This window comes from Dermacentor andersoni, chromosome 1 (genome assembly GCF_023375885.2).
Source record: "Dermacentor andersoni chromosome 1, qqDerAnde1_hic_scaffold, whole genome shotgun sequence".
Lineage (NCBI taxonomy): Eukaryota > Metazoa > Arthropoda > Arachnida > Ixodida > Ixodidae > Dermacentor > Dermacentor andersoni.
In genome coordinates this window covers 88,140,218-88,166,035 of record NC_092814.1, presented here as the reverse complement: position 1 = coordinate 88,166,035, position 25,818 = coordinate 88,140,218, and the positions used below count along the sequence as shown (strand labels likewise).

At 49.0% G+C, this 25,818-nt stretch overlaps 1 protein-coding gene across 5 annotated transcripts in view; it reads left to right on the top strand.

The window, feature by feature from the left end:
• The window catches only part of LOC126544130 (peptide methionine sulfoxide reductase-like), a 72,828-nt gene that overhangs the window by 35,101 nt on the left and 11,909 nt on the right, over positions 1-25,818 (top strand). For 2 of the 5 annotated variants that reach the window (XM_055061712.2, XM_055061714.1), the window contains 2 exons: positions 18,578-18,750; positions 24,194-24,220. In XM_055061712.2, the coding sequence (XP_054917687.1) occupies positions 18,578-18,750; positions 24,194-24,220 (200 nt within the window). Of the gene's footprint in view, positions 1-6,965; positions 7,502-11,672; positions 11,764-18,577; positions 18,751-24,193; positions 24,221-25,818 lie in introns of those variants that run through there. The other 3 variants (XM_055061715.2, XM_055061713.1, XM_050191354.3) reach the window with 3 other exon arrangements.

The following is a 25,818-nucleotide window of genomic DNA, read 5'->3' as shown; positions in this document are numbered from 1 at the left end:
TTTGCAGTAGTGAAGCGGTGCATCACGTTCGTGCAGAAAAATAATGCATCAGTTCTAATAGCTTCATGACTTTCATGCATTTGCTTGTGGAACTAGCAGTCTGATCTCTTCTATAGCGTAGAAATGAGTGCACAAATGTTCTCATTTGTGATCTTAATGATACTTAAGCTGTTGACATGCATTGTGGTTAGGCAGACATCAATTTTATGGACAACAGCAATATTTATTTAGCATGCTGCTTAAGCACCATAGAACAGACAGTGTAGATTTGCATGTGTTCTGTAGTCGCATACCATTACAACACATATGTCACACCTTCTTGCTTTTCATAATGCAAAATAGTGCTTTTTCAATTTCTGATACAGTCAAAATTTCTGTTCCAGACATGCAGTAATGAGGACGGCACCAGTATAAAGCAACATATTCCATACATTAAACAGAAGCTGCTGCCTGCTACAACAAGGCCATTGTGTGGACTTTGGCTGCTACTACAAGGTAAACAACACCTGGTTCAGAAATAAATATGCTTGATATATGCTGTATTGGCTTGTTAGTCTTGAGATACATGTCATTTGTTTGCAGCAGTATTATGGTTCAGTATAATTGGTTCGAACATAAAAGAAAACACTACATGAGTTTGGCTAATCTTTGCTGTATCTCATGTGTCACTGTTCTGCCCCAACAGAGTCTATGCCAAGCACATCTTGGTCATCACAGGAGCTCCCATCTACACCAACAGCAAGGGGCTGGAGCCGAATTTGCAAGGCTATTACACCACTGTTGCAAATGGGTCGCAAGCCCCAAGGGTAGCGTTGGCCTGGCGGCCTGGGGCACAGCTGGAAGCATCCGAAGGTCCTGGTAAAGGACGAGTCGACTGCTAACAGAACAACTTGTTTATTATAGCATCGCAAAAGAGCGGCCGGTCAGGTCGACCGAAGTGGAGAGACGGGAGAGCACGTTACTCGACGGAAGAAATCGGAGCCTCTCTCGGCGTTCGTGGGCTGCTGCTTTTATACTCTCGGAGTCGAGGGCAAGAAGGAACGGCTCGGGATGAGGCGCACGTGACGGCGCCGCACGGACACGTTGAAACGAGAAGTGACGCATCCGCCGGGCCGGCGCCGGTCAGACCTCCTCGCTTCACAGTTGGGGAGCTCCTCTCCCCGGCTGCCGCGCTTTGACAAGCGTGGGCACCAACATGTACACACACACACACACACACGAAGACACGTGGCATTGAAACATGCCTGGACGCGCTTGGGAGGAAGCGTTGCGGCAGCGCTGAACGGGCCAAAATGTCCGCCGCTTTGAACGAAGCCCCGGCGTCCGTTGCATCCGCGCCGGCTATACCGCGCGTTGGAGGCGAAACGTAACAGACCGCCCCGCCGGGAGAAGGAGATCCCGATGGTCAGGGGACTGCATCCGCTGTCCGGAGGGATGTCGCTCGATGATGCTCATAACCGAAGTCAGTCGTCCCTCGGCGTTTCTTGAGCGCAGCGCATAGAGAAGGCCTCGTTCTCACGTTCAGGTTCACACAGGACACTGCAAAGTGACTTCGGGAGAGTTGCCATTTTTTCTCTCGTTCCCAGCAAGCGTTAGAACTACGCCGAAACTCAACCGCTCCGTCAGCAAGCACGACACAACCCTCACTAAGCCATGCCAGGCTCTTTCCCCTTTTATACTACTGCCTAGTTCCTTACAGTAGTCTAGCAGCACTCAGAACGCGTCCACAAATTGGAAAATTGCACTACAAAGCACGTCATCACTTTGAAACACTAAATAAAAGCAATATGTTAAAAATCCTGCCTCAGGAAAAAAACATCAGTAACAAACAACTTTGAGGCTGATTCCTACGTTAGGGGCCTCGACTTAAGCCATCGGCGGTATACCGTTGAGACTCCCCTTTTTGTAACGCACCTCAAAGGAACATTGTTGCAAAGCGAGGCTCCAGCGCAGGAGGCGGCCATTTTTGGAAGAGATAGTCTGCAGCCATTGCAGAGGGCAGTGATCCGTCTCAATGATAAACCTCGAGCCGGCTAGGTAGCATGACAATTTCTGAACGGCCCATACCTGACACGCACACTCTTTCTCGGTGGCGCTGTACGCCTGCTCACGACTGGTCAGCTTACGACTAGCATACAGGACGGGGTGTTCCACTTCTCCATTTTCCCGTTGGCACAGTACAACGCCCATGCCTCGCTCACTAGCATCGCACTGAACAACGAACCCTTTTGTGTAGTCTGGCGATCGTAGCACAGGCTGGCTTGTTAGGGTGCTCTTTAGGGCGCTAAAAGCTCTTTCCCTTGTCTCGTCCCAGACGACTGTTTGGGGCTCTGTTTTTCTTAGAGCATCCGTCAGGGGAGCCGCGATATCAGAGTACCTGGGCATGTACCTCTGATAGTAGCCGGCAACACCTAAGAACGTCTTCGTGCGCGGTTGCGGGAAGTCTCGCACAGCGGCCACCTTTATTTCAGAGGGGCGGCGACGACCCCGTACAATCACGTGACCGAGGTAGACAACCTCGGCCTGCGCTAACTGGCACTTGGGAGCCTTGACTGTCAAGCCCGCTTCGCGCAGGCGGGTTAGCACTGCCCGCAAGTGTGCCATATGCTCAGACCAGGATGCGGAGAATATCGCTAAGTCGTCTAAGTACGGTAAAGCGAATTCTTCCTGTCCCCGCAACACTTTGTCCATGAGGCTTGAAAAGCAGTATGGCGCGTTCTTCAAACTAAAACTCAAAACTTTAGGACGGAATGTTCCCATTGGTAAAATGAACGCCGCATACCTACTAGCCTCTTCTGTAAGTGGAACCTGCCAATAACCCCTGACAAGATCTAGGGTGGAAATAAACTGAGCGCTACTAACTTTCTCAAGGCGCTCCTCGATGTTAGGGATCGGATAAATTTGATCCTTAGTGATGGAATTAAGCCTGCGGTAGTCGACGCAAGGACGAGGTTCCTTGCCCGGTACCTCAACTAAAATCAAAGGGGAGGTATAATCACTCTCACCCGCCTCAATAACACCGAGCTGTAGCATTTTCTTTACCTCAGCCTCCATAATATCGCGCTGGCGGGGTGACACCCGGTACGCCTTGGATCGTACTGGCTCTGGGGAGGTAAGTTCTTTTTCATGAGTAAGGACAGAAGTCCTACCAGGCCTCTCAGAGAACTGACCTTGAAACTCTTGTAAGAGCTGGTGTAGTTCGGTTTTCTGCTCAGGCGACAGCGGTGCTTTACTGATTAAGTCACTAATGACTTGATCGGTGCCTTCCCTGTTCGTCACTGAGCCTAGTCCCGGAAGCTCGACCGGAAGCTCTTCGGGAACATTTACCATCATACACACCACTGCTTCCCGTTGTCTATAGGGTTTGAGCAGATTACAGTGGTAAACTTGCTGTGCTTTCCGTTTTCCTGGCAGACTCACCACGTAGTTAACGTCCGACAGTTTTTGAACAATCCGTGCTGGGCCCTCCCACTGCACGTCGAGTTTGTTCTTTAGCGATGTGCGCAATATCATTACCTCATCGCCCACCTCAAAGCGACGGGCCCTGGCTGTCCGATCATAATAAACCTTGGCCCTCTGCCGGGCCTTTGCCATTGTTTCACCTGGCAACTCCTGTGCCCTTCTTAAGCGTTCGAGGAGCCTAAGCACGTACTCCACCACGACTGGGTCGTCGCCCCTGCCTTCCCACGAGTCTCGAAGCATGCGAAGCGGAGAACGCAGCGAGCGACCGTACACCAGCTCAGCTGGCGAAAACCCCGTAGCCGCATGCGGCGCGGTCCTTAATGCAAACATCACCCCAGGCAGACATAGCTCCCAGTCAGTTTGTTGTTCAAAACATAATGCTCTCAACACGCGCTTCATGACGGAGTGGAGCTTCTCAACGGAATTCGACTGTGGGTGGTACACTGAGCTGTGTAACAGCTTTACCCCGCACCTTTCGAGAAAGGCTGTCGTCAAAGCGCTGGTAAACACTGTGCCCTGATCTGACTGGATTTCAGCAGGAAAACCAACTCGCGCAAATATGGACAGTAGTGCATTGACTATCTCAACTGAGCTGAGTTCTTTAAGCGGCACTGCTTCAGGGAACTTTGTCGCTGGGCAGATCACAGTCAAAATGTGTCTGTACCCCGTGGTTGTTACCGGCAGAGGTCCCACTGTATCAATAACCAGCCGTCTAAAAGGCTCCGTAATGATAGGTACCAACTTCAACGGCGCCCTCGATTTGTCCCCTGGTTTGCCCACCCGCTGACAGGTGTCACATGTCCTCACAAAGTGTTCTGCGTCACGAAAACACCCTGGCCAATAGTACTCTTGCAAGAGACGGTCCTTAGTCTTCTTAACTCCTAGGTGTCCGGACCACGAACCTCCATGCGACAAGCGCAACAGATCCTGACGGTAGCACTGCGGCACGATCAGCTGATCGAACTCCACTCCCCTGCGGTCTAGATACTTCCGGTACAAAACCCCACTCCTTTCCACAAAACGAGCATTTTTCTTGGCGATACCTTCCTTGACATTGCAGCGCATGTTTTCTAGGCTGCCATCCTTTTTTTGCTCGGCTATTAAAGCCGACCGGCTGACTTTTAGCAACCTATTAAGTCCACCTGACGTAGGCGCGATGAGCAAATCTGCAGATAGCTCTTTTAACTTTCCCGTGTCGGGCATTTCCTCTCCAGTATCTGGTGCCTTCAACGCTACAGGCTCAATTTTATTCACTTCGGACGTGCTCTGAATATCAGCTTGCTGCGCCTCCGACCCTTTCTCATTGTTCGACAACGTCGGCCCCGCAACTACCGCCTTTGCAGCGAGCTCCCGAACCTTCGATCTGGTTAAGGCCTGAACGCTAGCCTCACCAAACAAAAGCCCCTTCTCGCGCAGGAGGTGATCGGACCTGTTCGAAAATAGGTACGGGTACTGGGGGGGCAGCATAGATGACACTGCGGCCTCCGTCTCAAGTGCTCCGAAAGGTCCTTCAATAATCACTTTTGCTACGGGCAGACACACGCTATGAGCTTCCACGGCTTGCTTGATCCATGCGCACTCGCCCGTGAACATATCGGTTTCTACGTGAGAGGGGTGAACTACATCCATTGTAGCTGCGGAATCACGAAGCACTCGGCACCCTTTCCCGTTCACGAGGAGGTCTCGCATGTAAGGCTCGAGAAGCTTCATGTTCTCGTCAGTGCTGCATAATGACAAAAACACGACTTTTGTTTTTGTTTCTGGACACTGCGGCGAAAAGTGACCCGGCTTCTGGCACGTATAACACACGCGCGCTTGCCTCGTCTCGAACCGCTTTCTGCGTTCGGCTTCGGCTGCCGCCGTCTCCTTACGTTCGGTCGGACTGCTTTCACTCGCATCCGCACTACGTGTGTCCCCCCTTGCTCTCATGGGTGTGAACTTCGGCCTCTCAAACTTGGAGCCAAATTCACCCTTTTGACCGTCCTTAGCTCCGCGAGCCCGACGCGCCACAAACTCCTCGGCTAGCTCGGCGGCTTTAGTGACCGTACTAACGTCTGGCCTATCCAAGACCCAGTACCGCACGTTCTCAGGTAACCGACTATAGAACTGTTCCAGCCCGAAACACTGCAGAACTTTCTCGTGGTCACCAAACGCTTTCTCTTCTTTGAGCCACTCCTGCATGTTTGACATAAGCCTGTAGGCAAACTCTGTATGTGACTCACTTCTGCCTTTCTCGTTTTCCCGAAACTTCCGACGGAACGCCTCCGCTGACAGCCTGTACTTTTTTAGCAGACTCGATTTCACTTGGTCGAAATCCTCTGCCTCCTCTCTCTTCAAGCGAGCGACTACGTCGGCCGCCTCGCCGGGTAACAAAGTGAGCAAGCGCTGTGGCCACGTTTCCCGAGAGAACCCCTGCTTCTCGCACGTTCGCTCAAAGTTTACCAGGAACAAACCAATAGAGAGTTTTAGTTTAGGGGACGCAAGTGGCTTGCGTACGCAAGAACTAGGGGCGACGCTACTGCGCATGCGCAGGCCCTGACGTAGCGGTCTGCGCATGCGCAGTACCGTGGCCCCTAGTTCTTGCGTACGCAAGCCGCTTGCGTCCCCTAACCTAAAACTCTCTAATGTCCTCTCCAAGCTTAAACGGCCGCATCAGGTCAGTCATTTTGAACGATACTCGTTCTCCTGCACCGTGTGCCTCACTTCCATTACGAGTGCGTTCCATCCCTACCTCGAGACGCTTCATTTCTAAAGCGTGTTGACGGTCGCGCTCCTCTTTCGCTTGTTGCTCTCTCTCTTTCTCTTTCTGCTCTTTACATTCGCGCTCCTGTCTTTTTGCCGTCTCCCTCTCCTCAATGGTCTCAAGGCATTCCGACAGCTCGTAATCCTCAGCTTCTAACTCAAGAATAGCCCTTAGCAGTTCTGGTTTTCTGAGTTTGTCTGAGACATCCAGACCCAACTCTCTTGCAAGCTCCAGCAATTTCGGTTTGCGCAACGACTCCCAATCCATGGCTGCTCTGAATGCTGCTTTCTCTACTGCCTACTATTGTCTTGCCGCAAACTAACCCGGCAGCAACGACAACCACAATTACCAGCTCTGTTTCTGACACTAACAAAAGCCTGGCAAAACTCAGAAGAAGAAAGTCCTGCACTCACCAAACCTCGCAGCCAAGAATTCAGCGCAGTCGTTCCGCTGCAGGCAACCAGTCATCACAGGGCTCGTTGCACTGCTCCCGGATGGTCGTTGTGCTGCTCAGCATACAGTCAACCGCATATCTTCGCTGCTGGCCTCCGTTGTCGCGATCTCACCGCTGGCAACCAGTTGTTGCGAATGGGTCGCAAGCCCCAAGGGTAGCGTTGGCTTGGCGGCCTGGGGCACAGCTGGAAGCATCCGAAAGTCCTGGCAAAGGATGAGTCGACTGCTAACAGAACAAGTTGTTTATTATAGCATCGCAAAAGAGCGGCCGGTCAGGTCGACCGAAGTGGAGAGACGGGAGAGCACGTTACTCGACGAAAGAAATCGGAGCCTCTCTCGGCGTCCGTGGGCTGCTGCTTTTATACTCTCGGAGTCGAGGGCAAGAAGGAACGGCTCGGGATGAGGCGCACGTGACGGCGCCGCACGGACACGTTGAGACGAGAAGTGACGCATCCGCCGGGCCGGCGCCGGTCAGACCTCCTCGCTTCACAGTTGGGGAGCTCCTCTCCCCGGCTGCCGCGCTTTGACAAGCGTGGGCACCAACATGTACACACACACACACACGAAGACACGTGGCATTGAAACATGCCTGGACGCGCTTGGGAGGAAGCGTTGCGGCAGCGCTGAACGGGCCAAAATGTCCGCCGCTTTGAACGAAGCCCCGGCGTCCGTTGCATCCGCGCCGGCTATACCGCGCGTCGGAGGCGAAACGTAACACCACGAACAAAGAAGCGCATGCAGAAGAATTTGGATGAGATATCAAGTCTGCAGAGGACTGTGTCATGACTGAAAAGAGCTTCGGTCACCATTCCACCACCACGGACATTTGGCCGAGTCATCCAGGTAACTCAAAAAGGACTTTCTAGAAATTCATGTTCAGGTGCACCTGCAACTTCCGACCAAGCACGGACGACGCTGGCCAAAAGAGTTCTGTCAGTTTGCTCTTAATGAGCTTCCTGGCCATGTCAATTCCATTTGGGGCAAGTGTAATTTTTTTCTATAAATGCAAGCTTTTTCATTGCCCATTCTCGTTAGAGATCATTCATCCTCATCCAAACATAAAGGTCAACCAATTCTTTGCTGATACTTAATACCAGTCACTGTCTAGTAGCATAACATATCTGTAGCAGTATCTTCTAGTGTATGTTGTCATGCGCAATTCCTCTCTGAAATAGTTGATGCAGCATCGGCATGTGTCTTGCATTAGCCTACGCACCATGTGCTATGCACCATCTACTTTTCTTAATGTTTTTAGCCTTCAATGCTTGCAGAGCAGAGTGACTTCTTTCTTGAACGCAAGCTTTCTCATTTTCCATATTCCTAGTCTCGTTGATGATTGCTCTTCTTCCTCGATAGCCTGGGTCTTTGCGCAAGCTACACTGAAGTGATTGATTGCAGAATCTGGCTTTGCTGCCCCACTTGGTTGTGGTCGCCTTGTTACGTTTCTCGGATGTGGGGGCCAGGTCAGTTGCGTTGGTAAGCAGTCTCTCGAGGTAAGCATTTGCTCCTGCAGTCCGCAGAGCGACATAGACTCCCAGTATACACGCACCGTAACTGGTGCTCCCCGTTCGTTCTTTCCAGCTGCAGCCATGGGCAAACTGTGCTTGTGGCCTTCCTCGGTCATGATTTGCTCAGAACGGAGACCAGCATATGTGCTTATATGGTTCGAAGTGTTTGAAGCTGATAGCCACATGGGTGAAAAGGCCCGCAAAAGTGGCTGCCGAAGGTGATGCCCAAGGAACCGATTTGTCAATATTGAGACAAAGTGGGGCACCAAGTGCGAGCCACACGTTAGTGGCCCCCGAAAGAAAAGTGCAGGTTGGAAAGGAGTCAACGCTAAAATGCCAGGTAGTCCATGTCGCTGTGTAGGCTGCGGCAGCGGATGCCTGCGTCACCTGATTGCTTCGCAATGCAAGTTGGTCATCTTTAACGGCGACTGTCGGTTCAAACAGGTGGGACACTCTGTCCAATCTGTTTCCACTGCTGGTTGTCGCTCGTTACCAGACCACCACGTGCAACGAAGGCAAGCACTATGGCTGTAGGTAGGCGGCTGAATGTACCGTAAGATACCTGTGTACGTGAATGCTCACTGTTGCGATATGGTTCGTAGCCAATGTATAATGTATTGTTTGAACCCTATGCGGGGATTGATTGCTGTTTAATTTCGCTGTTATCTCACTTGGTTATGGTCGCCGTGTTATGCTTCTCGGATGTGGCGGCCTGGTCAGTTGCATTGGGAAGCAGTCTCTCGAAGTAAGCATTTGCTCTTGCGGTCTGCACAGCGACATAGACTCCCAATTTACACACACCATGATTCGTGTTCCCCGTTCGCCCTTTCCTGCTGCAGCCATGGGCAAATCGTGCCTATGGCCTTTCTCGGCCCCGATTAGGCATGAACGGACACCAGCATACGTGCTTACATGGTCCGGTGTGTATGAAGTTGATAGCCGTATGGGTGGAAAGGCCCGCAAAAATGGCTGCCGAAGGTGATGCCCACGAAAGCGACTTGTCCATATTGAGACAAAGTGGGACACCAAGTGTGCGCCACACATTAGCGGCCCCCGAAAGAAAAGAAACGTGCAGGTTGGAAAGGAGTTAACGCTAAAATGCCGGGTAGTCCATGTCGCTGTGTTGGCTGCGGCAGCAGATGCCTGCATCACCCGATTGCTTCGCAATGCAAGTTGCTCATCTTTAACGGCGACTGCCGCTTCAAACAGGTGGGACGCTCTGTCCAATCTGCTTGCGCCGCTGGTTGTTGCTCGTTATCAGACCGCCATGTGCGACGACGACGGTTAGCCGTTTACGAGCTCGCGTCAATGATTCCAGCGTATCTCGACATGCAAATTTTATTTCTGCTATTGCACGAGAATGTACACTGCTTGTCTTCTGCCAGTAAAGTCGCACGTCCTGTTCACTCACTTGTGGCTTGTTTGTATGGGCATCAGTAGAGGCTCTTTGGTCTCCTGGCAATTAGAACGCACCAGCTATGCGGCAGCCAAGGCATTGAGGCATGCCGCATAGCCGGCAGGGCAAGCACGGCGCGTACCAGCGTACGCCACTGGTGAAACGCGGCCATATTGGATTTTGCTCTAAAAAAACGCATTTCCGGATGGGTGGATGGATGGATGGATGGATGGATGGATGGATGTTATGAGCGTCCCCTTTGGAACGGGGCGGTGGGTTGCGCCACCAAGCTCTTGCTATTATACTGCCTAATGTCCTACCTAGGTTGAACTATAAAAAAAAAACACTGTGAACTCCCACAACCATGTTTTCTGATCCCCTATTGCGCACTGTGCTTTTGTACGTCTCCGTTTTTTGTCGTCTCCCTACTTTTATTCCACCAATCCTCCAATCGCCTCTTACTAATCCCTATTGCGGACATGTTTAATTCTCCACTGCTCTCACTGAACCCAAGGGCTTCAAAGAGGCCAGTGGCGCCTAAATCGACAGCTGGGTAGACGTCTTCACATTCTAATAAAACATGCTCCATAGGTTCCCTATGCTTCTGCTTCCTTCTCCGCTTCCTGTATGAGCAGTGCCATCTGGCGTCCACCTAAGTTCCATGCGTTGCCGCTGCTTATTTTCGTACCACTACGGAAGGTACAGTTTCCCTTCTCTAAAGTTGGTTCTTTATTCTATGATAACACATTTTTCCACTATGCAGTTTTATTGATGAAACCATCTTATTTTCAAATCAAAAGTTGTGCTACCCTCTCCCCTCTATTTAGCCTCGTGAAGTAGGAGTGGGGCACTCTCGCGTGTGACCTTATAAGGCCAGGACGCCGCTCGCTTCGTGCGTGCTAGTAACTGAGGGCGCGCACGAGCCGTGCTTCCTGAAATATTGCGTATAAGGGAATGCCAGCAAATGGGAACGAAAACCAGTCAAAACAATTTCCGGCCGAACCATTATATGGTGGCGGATTAGCCAGCGAAGCTGTCGATCGCAGACCGAGCAACTGTGGCCAAACTCCATGTCCAGAAACATTCTCTTGAATTTGGAATTCGCCCCAGTGAAACTCGAATGAGGTGGCAACTCACGCTTCTGCCGCTTGGACGCAGACTCGAACGACCTAGCTTGACGCTTACGAGCGGTCTCCAGTGCGCGATCTTCATCGGTAGCTTGCGCTCTACGCCGGCGATTAGACTCTCGCACCTGCTCTTGCTGACGTTCTTAGGAGGCAACGTCACTGGCCGCATTCTCCGCTTTCGCACGGGCACGTCGTCGTTCGTTATACTCGCGTCTCGGCTTCGACGCCTCTCATCATACTCGGCTTTTTCGGCCGTGCGCGCAATGCGTCGTCTTCCAACGTTTCCCATTCTTGTTGGAGTTGCAACTGTAGCAGCGATCTACCTCTGCAATGCACAATCCGGTTATTACGCACCGCGACGTGCATCCCCGTGTTTTACCGCCAAAACTGCTACGCCGTTGCATTGAGGGCAGACGACAGCAGACGCAGCCGGCAGCAATGGCGGCCAGCGCGGGTTTACTCCTCCACTGCGCAGGTGCGGCGCGCGGCGAAACCACCTGTCCTTTCTTTCTTCTGCGCCCTGCTATCGTTCGTTATCTTTTTGTTCACATTACAGACGTAAGCCAGCCCAGATACCCCCCCCCCCCCCCTCCTACGAGACCACGCAGGGCCTCTATCTTTTTTGTTCACTTTACGAACGTTGGCCAGCCCAGACCCCCACCCCTACGAGACCACACATGCGGCTCATTCATACAGGTCCGTCAGGTAAACAGCTTCGCTGTAAAATGGCGTTACCGTCTGCTGTCGTCCATATATGAAAAGATAATTGTCCGTTCTTGTACACGGTGAAGTTTGTCTTACCCAAATCAGCACAACTTCTGAGGTAATTTCAGTAAAGTAGGCATTGACTTTCCAGACAGTGCATAACGCGAAAGCACGACACGAAAACTCATGCATTTTATTGGATTATTCCTATAAGTATTCGTACACCGACCGCTGGTAATTCACGAATGCTTACAGCGAAAAATTGCGTTTTAGTACGCAGGTAACAAAACGGCGCCTTATCACGGATGCAACAAGTGATCTGATCGGCGACTCATATGGTTCCACAGAATGGGGAGCGGCTCAGGGGCAGTAAGTAATACTGGCAAGCGTATATTGGACCCCTTAGTACCATCACTTTCGGCATGTATTGCTCTTTTTTTTAATTACGACAGCACTTGTACACGAATTCACGCCACCGCCGTCATGCCGATCCGTGTGCGACGGTGTATACACGACCGGCGCGCAGTGCCTTAGAGGTCACGTGATCTGCTGCAGGTGCGAAGAGGAGCAGTCAACTTGCTTGGCGAGGGCGACATGCAGCGAATGCAAGCCGATGAGGATCTTGCCTTGACACGTGCTGCCTACCCACATTCCCAGTGTTGAATGTCACGCATTCTGCAAAATGTGTGAGGCTGGTCTGAGGTGTCAAAGGAGCGGCGGCAGGGAACATTCTCTTTGATAGAGTCGCGCGCGCTCCGCGCCGGCTCTCCTCATCACGCCAGCGTTGCCTGCTAAGTGTGTGAGGCAGGTCTGAAGTGTCAAAGGAGCGACGGCAGGGAACGTTCGCTTTAATACAGTCGCACGCTACTCATCACGCCAACGTTGCCTAAGTGTGTGAGGCTGGTCTGAGGTGTCAAAGGAGCGGCGGCAGGGAACATTCTCTTTGATAGAGTCGCGCGCGCTCCGCGCTGCCGGCTCTCCTCATCACGCCAGCGTTTCCTGCTAAGTGTGTGAGGCTGGTCTGAGGTGTCAAAGGAGCGGCGGCAGGGAACGTTCGCTTTGACAGTCGCGCGCGCTCCCCGCTGCCGGCGCTCCTCATCACACCAGCGTTGCCTGCTAAATGTGTGAGGCTGGTCTGAGGTGTCAAAGGAGCGGCGGCAGGGAACGTTCACTTTGATACAGTCGCGCGCGCTCCCCGCTGCCGGCGCTCCTCATCACGCCAGCGTTGCCTGCTAAATGTGTGAGGCTGGTCTGAGGTGTCAAAGGAGCGGCGGCAGGGAACGTTCGCTTTGACAGTCGCGCGCGCTCCCCACTGCCGGCGCTCCTCATCATGGCAGCGTTGCCTGCTAAATGTCTGAGGCTGGTCTGAGGTGTAAACGGAACGGCGGCAGGAAACGTTCGCTTTGATACAGTCGCGCGCGCTCTCCGCTGCCGGCGCTCCTCATCACGCCAGCGTTGCGACAACGGGTCTTCGCTGTGATCGAGTGAACTCGTTCATGAGTGTCACTGGTCGCGCGGCACCACGCGTGTTTAATTAGTAAGTGAATGTTTACTGCAACCTATACTATCCATAAAATTACGATGCTATATTTATTCTATACATACGGCCCGATGGACACGTGATCCCCTCTCCTCCATGGCAACGCCCTTGCTTCCGAAGTGTTGAAGGTGGCGTTGTCTAAGCAAGCCTCCCTGTCTCTTTCATTCTAGAGGGGAGTAATCTTACAGAAACGATGACAAGGGCGAACCGAAATCACCGCAAAATACTCTCTCTATTGCCGGGTCTGCACCGAAACTCGATATACGGTTACCGGTAACATTGCAGAAAAGAAAGAAAGAGGGAAGGCCAGGGTCTGAACAGGACAGCCCGTTGTTCTAAGGCTTTGTATATACGAGCATGCTCATTCGCTTTTCCAATTAGTCAAAATTTTTTCACAGTCGAAGCCGGACGAAGCGTCCACCGCTGCGTTTTCGCCGGCGCTTGAACTTGCTGAACCTGTGCTGCATTAGGTCTTTGTACGATATCTCACACAAATTATGCCAGTTGGCTCAGTGATTTACGCAACGATTTAAACAAAACGACTAGCCGCATAACCACGACGACAGAGACCCCAGAGGTTGACCCGCATCTCCTACATCTGTGCATGGGACGCGCGCCGAGGTCTCACGAAGCGATGGGAGCGGCAAAAGTTAAACCGAAAATTGCGCTACAGGATATCCCAAATCACGAGAGCAGCCCAGGAATACGCAGACCAGCTAACCAGTGCTAACTGGCAAACGTTTTGTGGTAAACTAAGTGGTACGCTGGGCACCGCGAGAACCTGGGCAATCCTTCGGTCGCTAATAGATCCGATAAACACGAAATCCCATAAAAATCGGCAGATTCGAATATTCTTCCACCAGTACGGAGGAGACGGAGACCAGCTCCTGAAGGACCTTGAATAAATGTATCTCTCCCGTGGCTCTAAGCCAAGCTATCCGGACTACCCGTAAAGAGAAGAAAGTGACCCACTAGGCACGGACATAACTGTCCACGAAATCAAAGACGCACTCGCAGACATTCATAGGAACACCGCACCCGGAGAGGACGGAATACGGTATACTCTACTGCGAAATCTCCCGGATGAGGACCTGGAAACGCTCTGTGCTATGTACAATCAGCACTGGCACGCCGGCACTCTCCCTCTGGAATGGCGACGTGCCGAGATCACTTTCATGCTCAAGCCTGGAAAATCCCTGTCGATCCAAAATTTACGGCCAATTTCTCTCACATCGTGCATCGGAAAGCTGCTTGAGTATGTAATCCTAAAACGACTTCAACCTTTCTTGGAGATGCAAAATTTCTTCTCCCACACACAGTTTGGATTTCGCCCCCATTTGTCCGCTCACAATGTTTTTCCTCAGATAAAAGAGGATCTCGTTGACCCCCCCATCAGGGCGCAGACGAGAGCTCTTTTGGCACTTGATGTCAAAGGAGCTTTCGATAACGTTTCCCATGGTCTCATCCTCGAGAACCTGGCCCACTCCCACTGTGGCTCCCGTATGTACAATTACGTGCGAGCCTTTCTCAAGGACCGTGTAGCCACAGTGGAAATGGGCCCATATCGGTCATCAGACATTAAAGTTACCGGAGTGGAGACACCTCAGGGGTCCGTGCTCTCGCCGATGCTATTCAACATAGCTATGGCGAGACTACTCAGTTACTGGAGAAGGTCGAGGGGCTATACCACGCGGTATATGCTGACGATTTGACTCTCTGGACGTGCACCGGCTCGGATGGAGACATTTAGGACCGCCTGCAGACGGCGGTGGATATAGTGCAGGCGTACCTCGTGACTGGAGACCTCGAATGTGCGCCACATAAACCAGAACTATTACTAATCCGACCCCAAAGCAGCTATGAAACGCCAATTCCAGTGATTGAAGAGAAAATACAAGGCATATCAATTCCCACTGCACAAAGGGTCCGAATCCTTGGTTATAACCTATAATCCAATGCCAAAGCTCACTTCACGATAGATCTCATTGGACGACAGTGCGAGCAAATCATCGGTATGACGAGGCGCGTTAGTAACCGCCGCTCAGGGCTCAAGGAAGCCGATATGCTGCGGTTGGTCAAGGCATGCATTATCAGCCGGCTAACTTATCACCTCCCATACCACAACCTGACGCTCTCCCAGACCAACCGTATCAACACAATTATTAGAAGAGCCGTTAAACAAGCACTCAGAATTTCTGTATATGCTTCCACGGAACGACTACTTGCTCTCGGGGTGCACAATACCATCGAGGAACACATCGAAGCACACAGAATGGCGCAACTCGAGCGATTGAGACTGACCCCCACAGGCAGGCATTTGCTCTCACGGCTGGGCTACCCACATGATTAATCCTCTACGCGAGAGCATGTCCCAGTCCCCTCAAACATACGAACCTTACTCACCATAGCGCCCATACCGCGCAATATGCATCCAGAGCATCATAATGGTCGCCGGGATGCACGTGTTAGATACCTTCGGAAACTCCTCAACGCCCAGCCGGAGGGCACCGTCTATTATACCGACGCTGCCCACTATGCTCTTGAGATCAGAAAGAAAGAAAGACAAGTGTCGGTGGTGGCGGACGATCAGGGTAATATCGTCACCTCGTGTAGCGTTCAAACCGAGGCTACGCTCACAGGGGAGACGTTGGCCATAGCACTCGCAGCCCTCGCCATCAACCACATCGTCAGTCGCATGAAAAGATCACCAAAACACGACCACATCATCATTACAGATTCCCAAGACGCATGTCGAGCCTACCTCAGGGGTCATATACCTCAGGAAGCTGATCGCGCTCTCACCAGCACACGTAAGCTCCCTGCCATTCCAGATCCCTCAATACCACGCATCAGGCTTATTTGGACACCCACTCATGCCTCTATGTCGGGCAGTGACCGCGCTCACGCGGCTGCCCGAGAGCTAACCTGCCGGGCACCTGGCAGTGAGGCGAGCAACCCATATCAAGCCTCCCAGAATTTGCCCAACACATACTGTGACACTAGACTTTTACAGACTAGGGCGTTGCGATATCACCCTCCATCCAAATCCTTCTCCCGGAATGAAGCCGTATGCCTGAGACGGCTTCAAACCAACTCATATCCGAACCTCCTCCTTCTCAACAAGTTCTCCCCAACCTTATGTCTCACCACCTGCCCAGGCTGCGGTGCACCACCGACGACGTTCCACGTCACGATTGAGTGCCAAAAACTACCAAAGGATATTCCTGTTCTACAATCACCCCAACTAACATATCCGCAGTGGGAGGCGACCCTCCGTCGCTCCGAGCCTCAGGTCTGGCTGGCCCTGATACGACGAGCAATTTTGAAATTGCGCAAATTCAGGATCATGTTTCTTTTTCTGCGTGTTTCTTTTTCTTTTATTTCAGCTCGTCAATGTCACTGAACGACTGCAATACTTTAATTTAGCGATTTAATTCCTATTATGCAAACGTAACATAATTGCCATCAACAGAAAGAGAATGGCGGTAGTGGCGCGCATGACTCTTTTTAACAGCCCCGTGACCTTGACCTTCACCTTTCGGCAGTCTTGTGACAACCCTGATAAAATCCTGTAAATCCTGTAACTCCTGTAAAATTCCAACCCGCCCCGGTGGCTTAGCCGCTATGGCGCTGCTAAGCACGAGGTCGCGCGATCAAATCCCGGCCGCGGCGGCCGCATTTCGATGGGAGCGAAATGCAAGAACGCCGTGTCCCGTGCACTGGCGTCACATTCATTAAAGATCCCTACTATGGCCTGCTTCGTAATCTAATCGTGGTTTTGGCACGTAAAACCGCAGAATTCAATTTAGTAAAATTTCAGTCAAGCGCCCGCCTTTGGCTGGCAGCATGTTTATTATGCCCTTTCCAATCGTTTTCGGCAAAGTTGCAGGGGAAATATGCCGTTATGGCAAGTATAGTGGATGTTGTGCAGGTTCTGTAAGGTATATATCTTCCTCCATTGCCACATGGAATAGTGAATTGTTAGGACCAAAACCGCAAACGTAGCCTATCGTGTTTTTAGCTACTGTTATTTCCTATCAACTGCGCCGCACCTAACAGCCCAAGTCCAACCCCACCTCTGTGGAAATCCTCTGCACAGAGCGCTGCGATGTCATAACCTCAGGAAATGTTCCCCTATTCACAAATATACAGCCGCTTATATCATCCCTCCAACACCTCATTTATTCCAGTTAAAGTGTAAGAGACATACATGCGCACAAAGCTTGTTGCGCACACTGTTCAGGTCTCTGAAGTCACTTAAGCAATCACGACACTTGAGCGCTGTACCACGGCTCAAAAGAAAGGCCAGCTCGCAACTGAATTGCAGTGAAATACATGCGATGTCCGCACAGGTATTCTTGTGGTCCGCAAAAGTTGGTGCGCGCGGTTTTATAAATTCAATGAACGCGATCGTCCATGCGTCGGGCTTGTGTTAGTCCGCTTCTGCGCCTTATATTCTGCACATTTTTCTATCACCTGATTGATAGTGTAGATCATATTCACACTATCAATCAGGTGATAGAAAAATGTGCAGAATATAACCAATCTTTATATATAGCTTTCATTGATTACGAGAAAGCGTTTGATTCAGTCGAAACCTCAGCAGTCATGGAGGCATTGCGGAATCAGGGTGTAGACGAGCCGTATGTAAAAATACTGAAAGATATCTATAGCGGCTCCACAGCCACCGTAGTCCTCCATAAAGAAAGCAACAAAATCCCAATAAAGAAAGGCGTCAGGCAGGGAGATACGATCTCTCCGATGCTATTCACAGCGTGTTTACAGGAGGTATTCAGAGACCTGGATTGGGAGGAATTGGGGATAAGAGTTAACGGAGAATACCTTAGTAACTTGCGATTCGCTGATGATATTGCCTTGCTTAGTAACTCAGGGGACCAACTGCAATGCATGCTCACTGACCTGGAGAGGCAAAGCAAAAGGGTGGGTCTAAAAATTAATCTGCAGAAAACTAAAGTTATCTTTAACAGTCTCGGAAGGGAACAGCAGTTTACAATAGGTAGTGAGACACTGGAAGTGGTAAGGGAATACATCTACTTAGGACAGGTAGTGACTGCGGATCCGGGTCATGAGACTGAAATAATCAGAAGAATAAGAATGGGCTGGGGTGCGTTTGGCAGGCATTCTCAGATCATGAACAGCAGGTTGCCATTATCCCCCAAGAGAAAAGTTTATAACAGCTGTGTCTTACCAGTACTCACGTACGGGGCAGAAACCTGGAGGCTTACGAAAAGGGTTCTACTTAAATTGAGGACGACGCAACGAGCTATGGAAAGAAGAATGATAGGTGTAACGTTAAGGGATAAGAAAAGAGCAGATTGGGTGAGGGAACAAACGCGAGTTAATGATATCTTAGTTGAAATCAAGAAAAATAAATGGGCATGGGCAGGACACGTAATGAGGAGGGAAGATAACCGATGGTCATTAAGAGTTACGGAATGGATTCCAAGGGAAGGGAAGCGTAGCAGAGGGCGGCAGAAAGTTAGGTGGGCGGAGGAGATTAAGAAATTTGCAGGGACAACATGGCCACAATTAGTACATGACCGGGGTAGTTGGAGAAGTATGGGAGAGGCCTTTGCCCTGCAGTGGGCCTAACCAGGCTGATGATGATGATGATCGCCGCAGATTCAGCCATCCACAAGACCCCTGTACGAGCCAGACGTGCCCTTCGAAAAGGCCACTTTCGGCATGGGTTGCTTCTGGAAATCCGAGTCCTTGTACGGTTGCGTCAAGGGAGTGCTGCGGACCACCGCTGGCTTCGCCGGAGGCACCACGAGGGATCCCACCTATCGCTCGCTGTAAGTGGACTCTCATTCCTTGCGGGACGAGAATCAACTCCGGTTAGCATGACTGCGCCAGGAGGAGCCTTGGTTTATCACCGTTGCCCATTGTACGAACTGGCGCGGCGAAATTATTGCGGGAGACTGTTTTCGCTTGAAGTCCACATGTTGCAGGCACCGTGCAGCGCAAAGGGGATTAGCCAAGATATACAGAGCTAAACAGCGGCAGGCGATGAATTAGTGATAGCTTGTACAATACAACTGGCCCCTGTGTATTGTGATTAAAGTTTTTTTTTTCACGTTCCCCTGTTTGACAAGTCAGATAATCTCTAAGTGAATGCTGCAACATTCATCCTTTCTCTGCGAGTAACCGTTTTCCCCATGCATGTTGACCTCATTTTCGATATACATCTGGGAGCTCCTTTTAAAAGGCAGAGTTTCAAAGTCAAAGTATTTTATTTAGGCATCAGAAGACAGTTGCCTAGGAGGCAGACGTAAAGGCAAATAATGCCTGACAGAGTGTCAACCCCCTTCCCCCCACTCCCTAAACATCTCACCCAATATCGCTGTAATAATTGCTACATTGCCTGTCGACAAAACTTTCAATATAATTCAGTGGAAAGCACTGGCAACAATGCATCAAAATGAAAACATTTGAAACAAGAGTATTCTGTATCGCGAGAAATGCGCAACTAAGAACGAATGACATTTGTGACATGAAGTACATGAAAATCGGCCAAAGCAATGAAACAGGAACAACAAAAACAAAGTCTCAACTGAAACCAACATTTGGTGCTCACTTGTCACACCGAGAGAAAAAAACAAAAAGAAAAAAAAATGATATTTCAAACTTGTGTGCCACGAAGGTATCTGTTTATGCTCTTTTTAAATGCTTGCACTGAGACGCTGTCTGTAACAACGGTCATAACTGTTTTGTGTCTATTCAAGAAGTCAGGAATCTGGTAAGATAATTTTTGTGAACCGTAGTTAGTGCGAATGTCTCCTTTGCTATAAGTGGCATGCCGGAGGTTGTACGGGTGTTCTTTGTGGACGTATTTTTCTGAGAACAATGATGAATTCTTTTTCATTTGACTGCATATAACTAACGCTAATTTTTTACATCGAATGTTTGTGATAGTCAAGATTCGATGTTTTTGAAATAGTGGGGCAGAGTGTGCTGAGCGCGGAACATTCTCTATCGGACCCAACACTTTTCTTTTTGTAGTACATCTAGGCTTCCTAAATTCGTTTTCGTGGTCGTACCGCATACAAGAAGGCAGTAGTGAAGACGAGAGTGTACTAGGGTATAATATATTTGTTTTTTTAACCAAGGTGGTAACAGATCATTTAGTTTAAAAGTGACTCCGATTGTTCGTGAGATGTCTGTTTGTATTTTTGCGACATGTGCTGACCAGCTTAGGTGTGCCTGAAAAACTACACCAAGAAATTTATGGGATGTAACGCGTTCGATTTGCTGGTCACCGAAGTGAAGAGCAATGTCTGTCATATATTTATTCTTTGATCTAAAAACACTACATTTTGCTTTGTTCGTGTTTAGAGCTAATTTATTCACGCCAAGCCATACTGATAAGTTTTCAAGCCAGATATTCGCTTGTCTCTCTATGTCCCCTATATTAGCCCCTGAAAAAAATGTGTTAGTGTCGTCAGCATAGAGGATAATTTCTGGGGTTAGCGAAATATTTACGATGCCATTAATATAGAGAAGAAATAATAACGGTCCAAGTATAAAACCATGTGGTATCCCAAACGAGATAACGCCAATATCAGACTGAGCTTGGTTTACCGCAGTATACTGAGTTCTGTTCGTTAGGTAACTGGTAACTAGATCTAACGCAGCCCCTCTAATTATGTAGTTGGTTAACTTTTGCAATAAGATATGTTTAATGGAGTCAAATGCTTCTTTAAAATCAAGAAACAATCCTACGGTGTGTAATTTATGCTCAAGATTATGGATTATTCTATCTTTAATATTTAATAGAGCCGTTTCTGTTGACTTATGTTTCTGAAACCCACACTGCTGCTCTACTATAACGTTATTTTGTTGAAAGTAACGTAGAAAGCGTACATTGATAACTTGCTGTATTATTTTCGAGAACATTGGCAAGATAGAGATTGGTCTATAATTGCTCAAGACATCGCTATCGCCTCCCTTATGAATTACTGACTTTTGCAATCTTGAGCTTATCAGGGAAAACACCTGAACTTAAGATCAAGTTGCACATATGTGATAGTGGACGATTAATAATGTGTGCAACTGCTTTTATGGGTTGTGCTTTCAGATTATAGATTCCTGAAGTACTACTGTTATTTAATTTTAGCAGTAGCGAACAGATTTCTGCTTCCGTAGTGGGAGCCATATATATAGAGCTCGCAATGGCAGGTCGCATGTATAATTTGCACTCGATGCTATAACTATCCGTGGTTATTGTATTAAATGCTCCTGAATTTAGAAAGTAATTATTAAACTTGTTAGCTAACGATGTTCTAGTATAGATTGTACCTCCAATACTCAATTCTTGGGGCTCTTTCTTCCGAGCCTTTGACATGAGGTAGTTCGCGGTTTGCCATATTTTCTTTGGGTTATTAGTGATACATGCAAACTTGTTTTCATGATATGTAGGATGCGCTTTTTTAATGTCGTGCCCCAATTTGTTTCTGAGTTTCTTATATTGACCCAGGTAGTCAAGAATTCTAGTTTTTATAAATAGGGCAAAAAGTCTATTACGTTCCTTAATTCTTTTTAACAGTGTTCTACTAATACATAGCTTCCTAACTTTGCTATTTTTCCTAAATTCTTTCACTGGAAATGATTTGTTGTAAATATCAGTAATTTCCTCAATAAATAAATCGTATGCTACGACCGGGTCTTCTGAATGGTAAACATGATCCCAGTTTGCCTCTGCTGTTAATCTTTGGAACAAATGAATTGTTTCGTCATTAATGACTGTGTACCTAATTGATTGTGCGAGGTTCGTGTTGGGTGTTGTGCAAGGTGTGTTCGAAAAATAAAGATCGGGATATGGTCGCTCAGGTCCGCTTATAAGACACCAGATTCTATATCGGTCAAGTTACAGTTCGTGAAACAAAGATCTAGTAGAGTTCCGGATGTATTTGTTACCCTTGTTGGCACATGAATGACATTTTCATATCCGTATGAGAGAAAGATAGCAATAAGCTTTTGCTTATTGAAATGGGAGCATAGGACAGCTATGTTAAAATCGCCGATGACAACAACTGACGAGCTATGTTCTACACAACATTCCAGCATTGCTTCAAGAAAATCAAGAAATACAGAAAATGTTCCCGAAGGAGGTCGATAGACCACTACACAATGTACTGTCGCATTTTATCATAACTGTTTCATAATGAAGACTTATTTGGCAATAGTTAGAAATCGCACTGCAGCTCAAGTGTTCATTCACATAGACTGTGATTCCTCCACCTCGCATACCACTACGGAAAACAGATGTATGTTTATATCCTGTGAATTCAATAACATCTGTTTCATTCATGAACCAGGTTTCCGAGAAGGCCATCAAGTCAAATTGATGTTTGATCGATTGCAGAAACATATCCATCGCTTCCTTTTTATTTCGTAAGCTTTGCGAATTTCAGTGGCGCACAGAGAATTTCTTATCACAACGTGTCTTGCAATCGAGGAAAGAATCAAAGTCGTGATAGCCTCCTTCGGAAATGCAGTTTGCCATGGGATAACGGCATCAGGTAAGCAGCTCTTTTGCATTCAGGAATGCCTATCGTATTTTTTCTAGGTCGTCGATAGAAACAATCCTGATAATCCGGCTACGAGGGGTACGACGGACGAAGAGCTTTCCGTTCTTGACCCAAGCAAACTCGTATTCCTTTTCTTTTGCCTTTGACTTGATCTTAAGATTCTTTGTTCTTCAGTTCATTCTTCTTGCTTAGCCACTTATCTCGGGTCACACAGGAGGAAAAACGGACTAGCACAGGGGCAATCCTGTTCGTCGTGTCTTTTCCGCCCGTTAGTCAATGCCTCAGCATCAGCCTCGGAAAGTCGAGTCATCCGCCAGGAGGTTGAATTTTTCCGAAAGCTTCTCAGCGGTGTGCTGAGGCAGCCCATGAATTTCCATGTTTTGCCGTCTACTGTACTGTTCGAGACTATTCATTTCCTGCCTCAATTTCTTTATTTCCTCTTCGTCAACTGTTTCTTCAAGTTTTTCAACGCGTTTTTTTAGGTTGTTTATATCTGCACTTGGGGATTCCATCTGTTTGAGGACATCATCGTATTTTTCTGACATAGTTTTTACAGAGGTTTCAATGCAGCTAACTGTCGTCATAATAGCGTCTATGTTCTCTACTCTTGCCTTCATTTCTAGTACTGCAGTAAGCTTTCTCTGTATGTCAGAAATTTCTTTTGCCAGGTCAAGGCCAGCTTCCTTTTGTTTAGCAGCACCCTATCCACTTCGAGCTGTCGCAGTTGTGCAGGTAGCGCACTTCCATGATTTCATTGCGATCTCCGATTTCTTTTTTTTTTTTGTAGTTAGCTTGACTAACACCTGAGCATGTTCCTACGTGATGATTAAATTCACACTCCGCGCATGACAGGTATACTTCATCGTCGGTAAGTTTTTCATGGCATGCAAGACATTTAGCAGGCATTTTCAGCAGACACAGAAGAGTAACGTTAGCTCATCCGCTGGACAGCAGTCAACAGCAGCAGCCGCAAGCACACGCCATTTACGGGAAGAGGCGAGATTAACAGAAAAGGATCGACCAACCTGCGCAGCGTGTCAATAAATTAGCTGAAGATCGGCGTCGTTGCGGCCGCTGCTGCTGAGCGGGTATGGGCTTCCTTCCGTCGTAGGCTTCTTTTATAGCCGTTCTGTCGATGACGTCTCGCTCCCGGCGGGCAGTGGGCGTTTCAACTGATTTCGCGCCGCTTGTACAGAATCGGAGCAGTTCCTGCGCAGCGTGTCAATAAATTAGTTGAAGATCGGCGTCGTTGCGGCCGCTGCTGCTGAGCGAGATGCTTTTCTATAGGACAGCGTATGCTAACTCCGTGTTTTTGCTGTACCTCACTGAGGAGTCTCGCTGGCCATTTAGATTAATTTCTACAAGTGGCAAATGAGAGATAGAGAGAGAGAGAGAGAAAGAGAGAGAGAGATCAGTGCAATCGTGGCACTCCGGTTCCGGGCCAGCGCAACGCATAGGCGCTTTTATGTTCTCTTATACAGGCTAGCCTTGCGGATTAAATAACGAATGGCGTTAGTAGCGTATGTTAGCAGTACTTACGGCTGTCCTATCCTTCCTTGGGCGATGATTACGCGTTCGCAGCTATATGCATATGATACGCTGCCTATTTTTCTGCACACGTTTGGCTGGCTCCGCGATATATAGTGATGTACACGGCTTCTGCTAATGTGATCAGAACTGTGCTTCACTGTTGTGTGCCAAAATGCAGGAGTCCACAGGAAGATGAGGCCGACGGGTAAGTGTTCACGTATATTTTCCGATTACAGCTTCCAACCGTAATCAGCTGCAATCAATCACACCGAGATCACATTTACGCAAACAACTTCGGCAGAAAAATACGGACGGTATTTTTCATCGTTACGGCAATCATTTTCTTATCACACCCATCGATATCACGACTGACTGGCGACCGCACGCCTGTGTTGAAACACTCGTAGGGATATGTTTTGCGAATACGGGCTCTTCAGCGAATGCGCCGACTAAGTTAGTAGCCAGAACGCCATGCAGTACTCTGCTTTCTCTGCATTTTGCTCGAGCCGAAATGCTGGCATGCGCGCCATCGATTAAACCACGAGCTCATAAATGAGCAGCTTGCGGTACGACCGCCGTGACCACCAAGATGTGAAAAGCAAAAATGTTCTTCAAGGCACTTTAGCTTTAGCCTTTTCTCTTTCTCTTCGTTTCAGTCTGTGCTCTATATAGTAGATAAAACGAGCTCTATCTTAAAAGGCTCCACCGACCTTATTTGTTTTAGAACGCTAAACAAACACTTATATCGGCGTCCAAGAGGTTTGTTCGCTTTTATCGCGTAATAGTGCACGTGTGGTTTCTGACAACCACGGGAAAGAGTGCCAATGAAAAAGAGCAGTAGATTCAGCCTTCAGTTTTACACCAAATCTCCGAAACACATACCACGCCTTCAAACAGCTTGCTCCTTTTCTTCGTGCTCCTTGTAATAAAGCTATTTACGACCCCCATTACGTTCTACAGTGCTCTAATTGCACCTGCCGTGTACCAATCGGAGTCAGAAAGGCAGACAATAATCTTTAATTGCGAAGTTCACTGAAGGCGCTGCCATTGAAGCAAAGTTCAATGGCAGCACCTTCCCCACGACCAGAAAGATTCCTATCTCGCTCATACGCGTCATGGGTAACGGGATATTGTGCACAGTTATAACGTCGGGACCCGCGCCGCGGTGTCTCAATGGCTATGTCGTTCTGCTGCTTGAGCACGGGTTCGTGGGTTCGATCCTGCTGCTGCGGCGGCCGCATTCCGATGGAATACAAAAACACTCGTGTGCCGTGATTCGGGTGCACTTGAAAGGACCCCACGTGGTCAAAATTTATCCGGAGCCCCCAAATACGGCCTCCGTTAAAGACCGTTTTTTCATGGGCGCCACCATGGATGGATGGATGTTATGAGCGTCCCCTTTGGAACGGGGCGGTGGGTTGCGCCACCAAGCTCTTGCTATTGTACTTCCTAATGTCCTACCTAGGTTAAACAATAAAAAAAAACGCAATGAACTCCCACAACCAAATTTTCTGATCCCCTATTGCAAACTGTGCTTTCGTACGTCTCCGCTTTTTGTCGTTTCCCTACTTTTCTTCCACCAATCCTCCAATCGCCTCTTACTAATCCTTACTGCGGACATGTCTCCTTTTCCACTGCTCTCGCTGAACCCAAGGGCTTCAAGGAGGCCAGTGGTGCCTAAATCGACCGCTGGGTAGACGCCTTCAGGTTCTAATAAAACATGCTCCATAGTTTTCCTAGCTTTACCGCAGCAAGCACATGTTTCTTCTTCCTTCTGATATCTCGCTTTATAGGTGCGTGTTC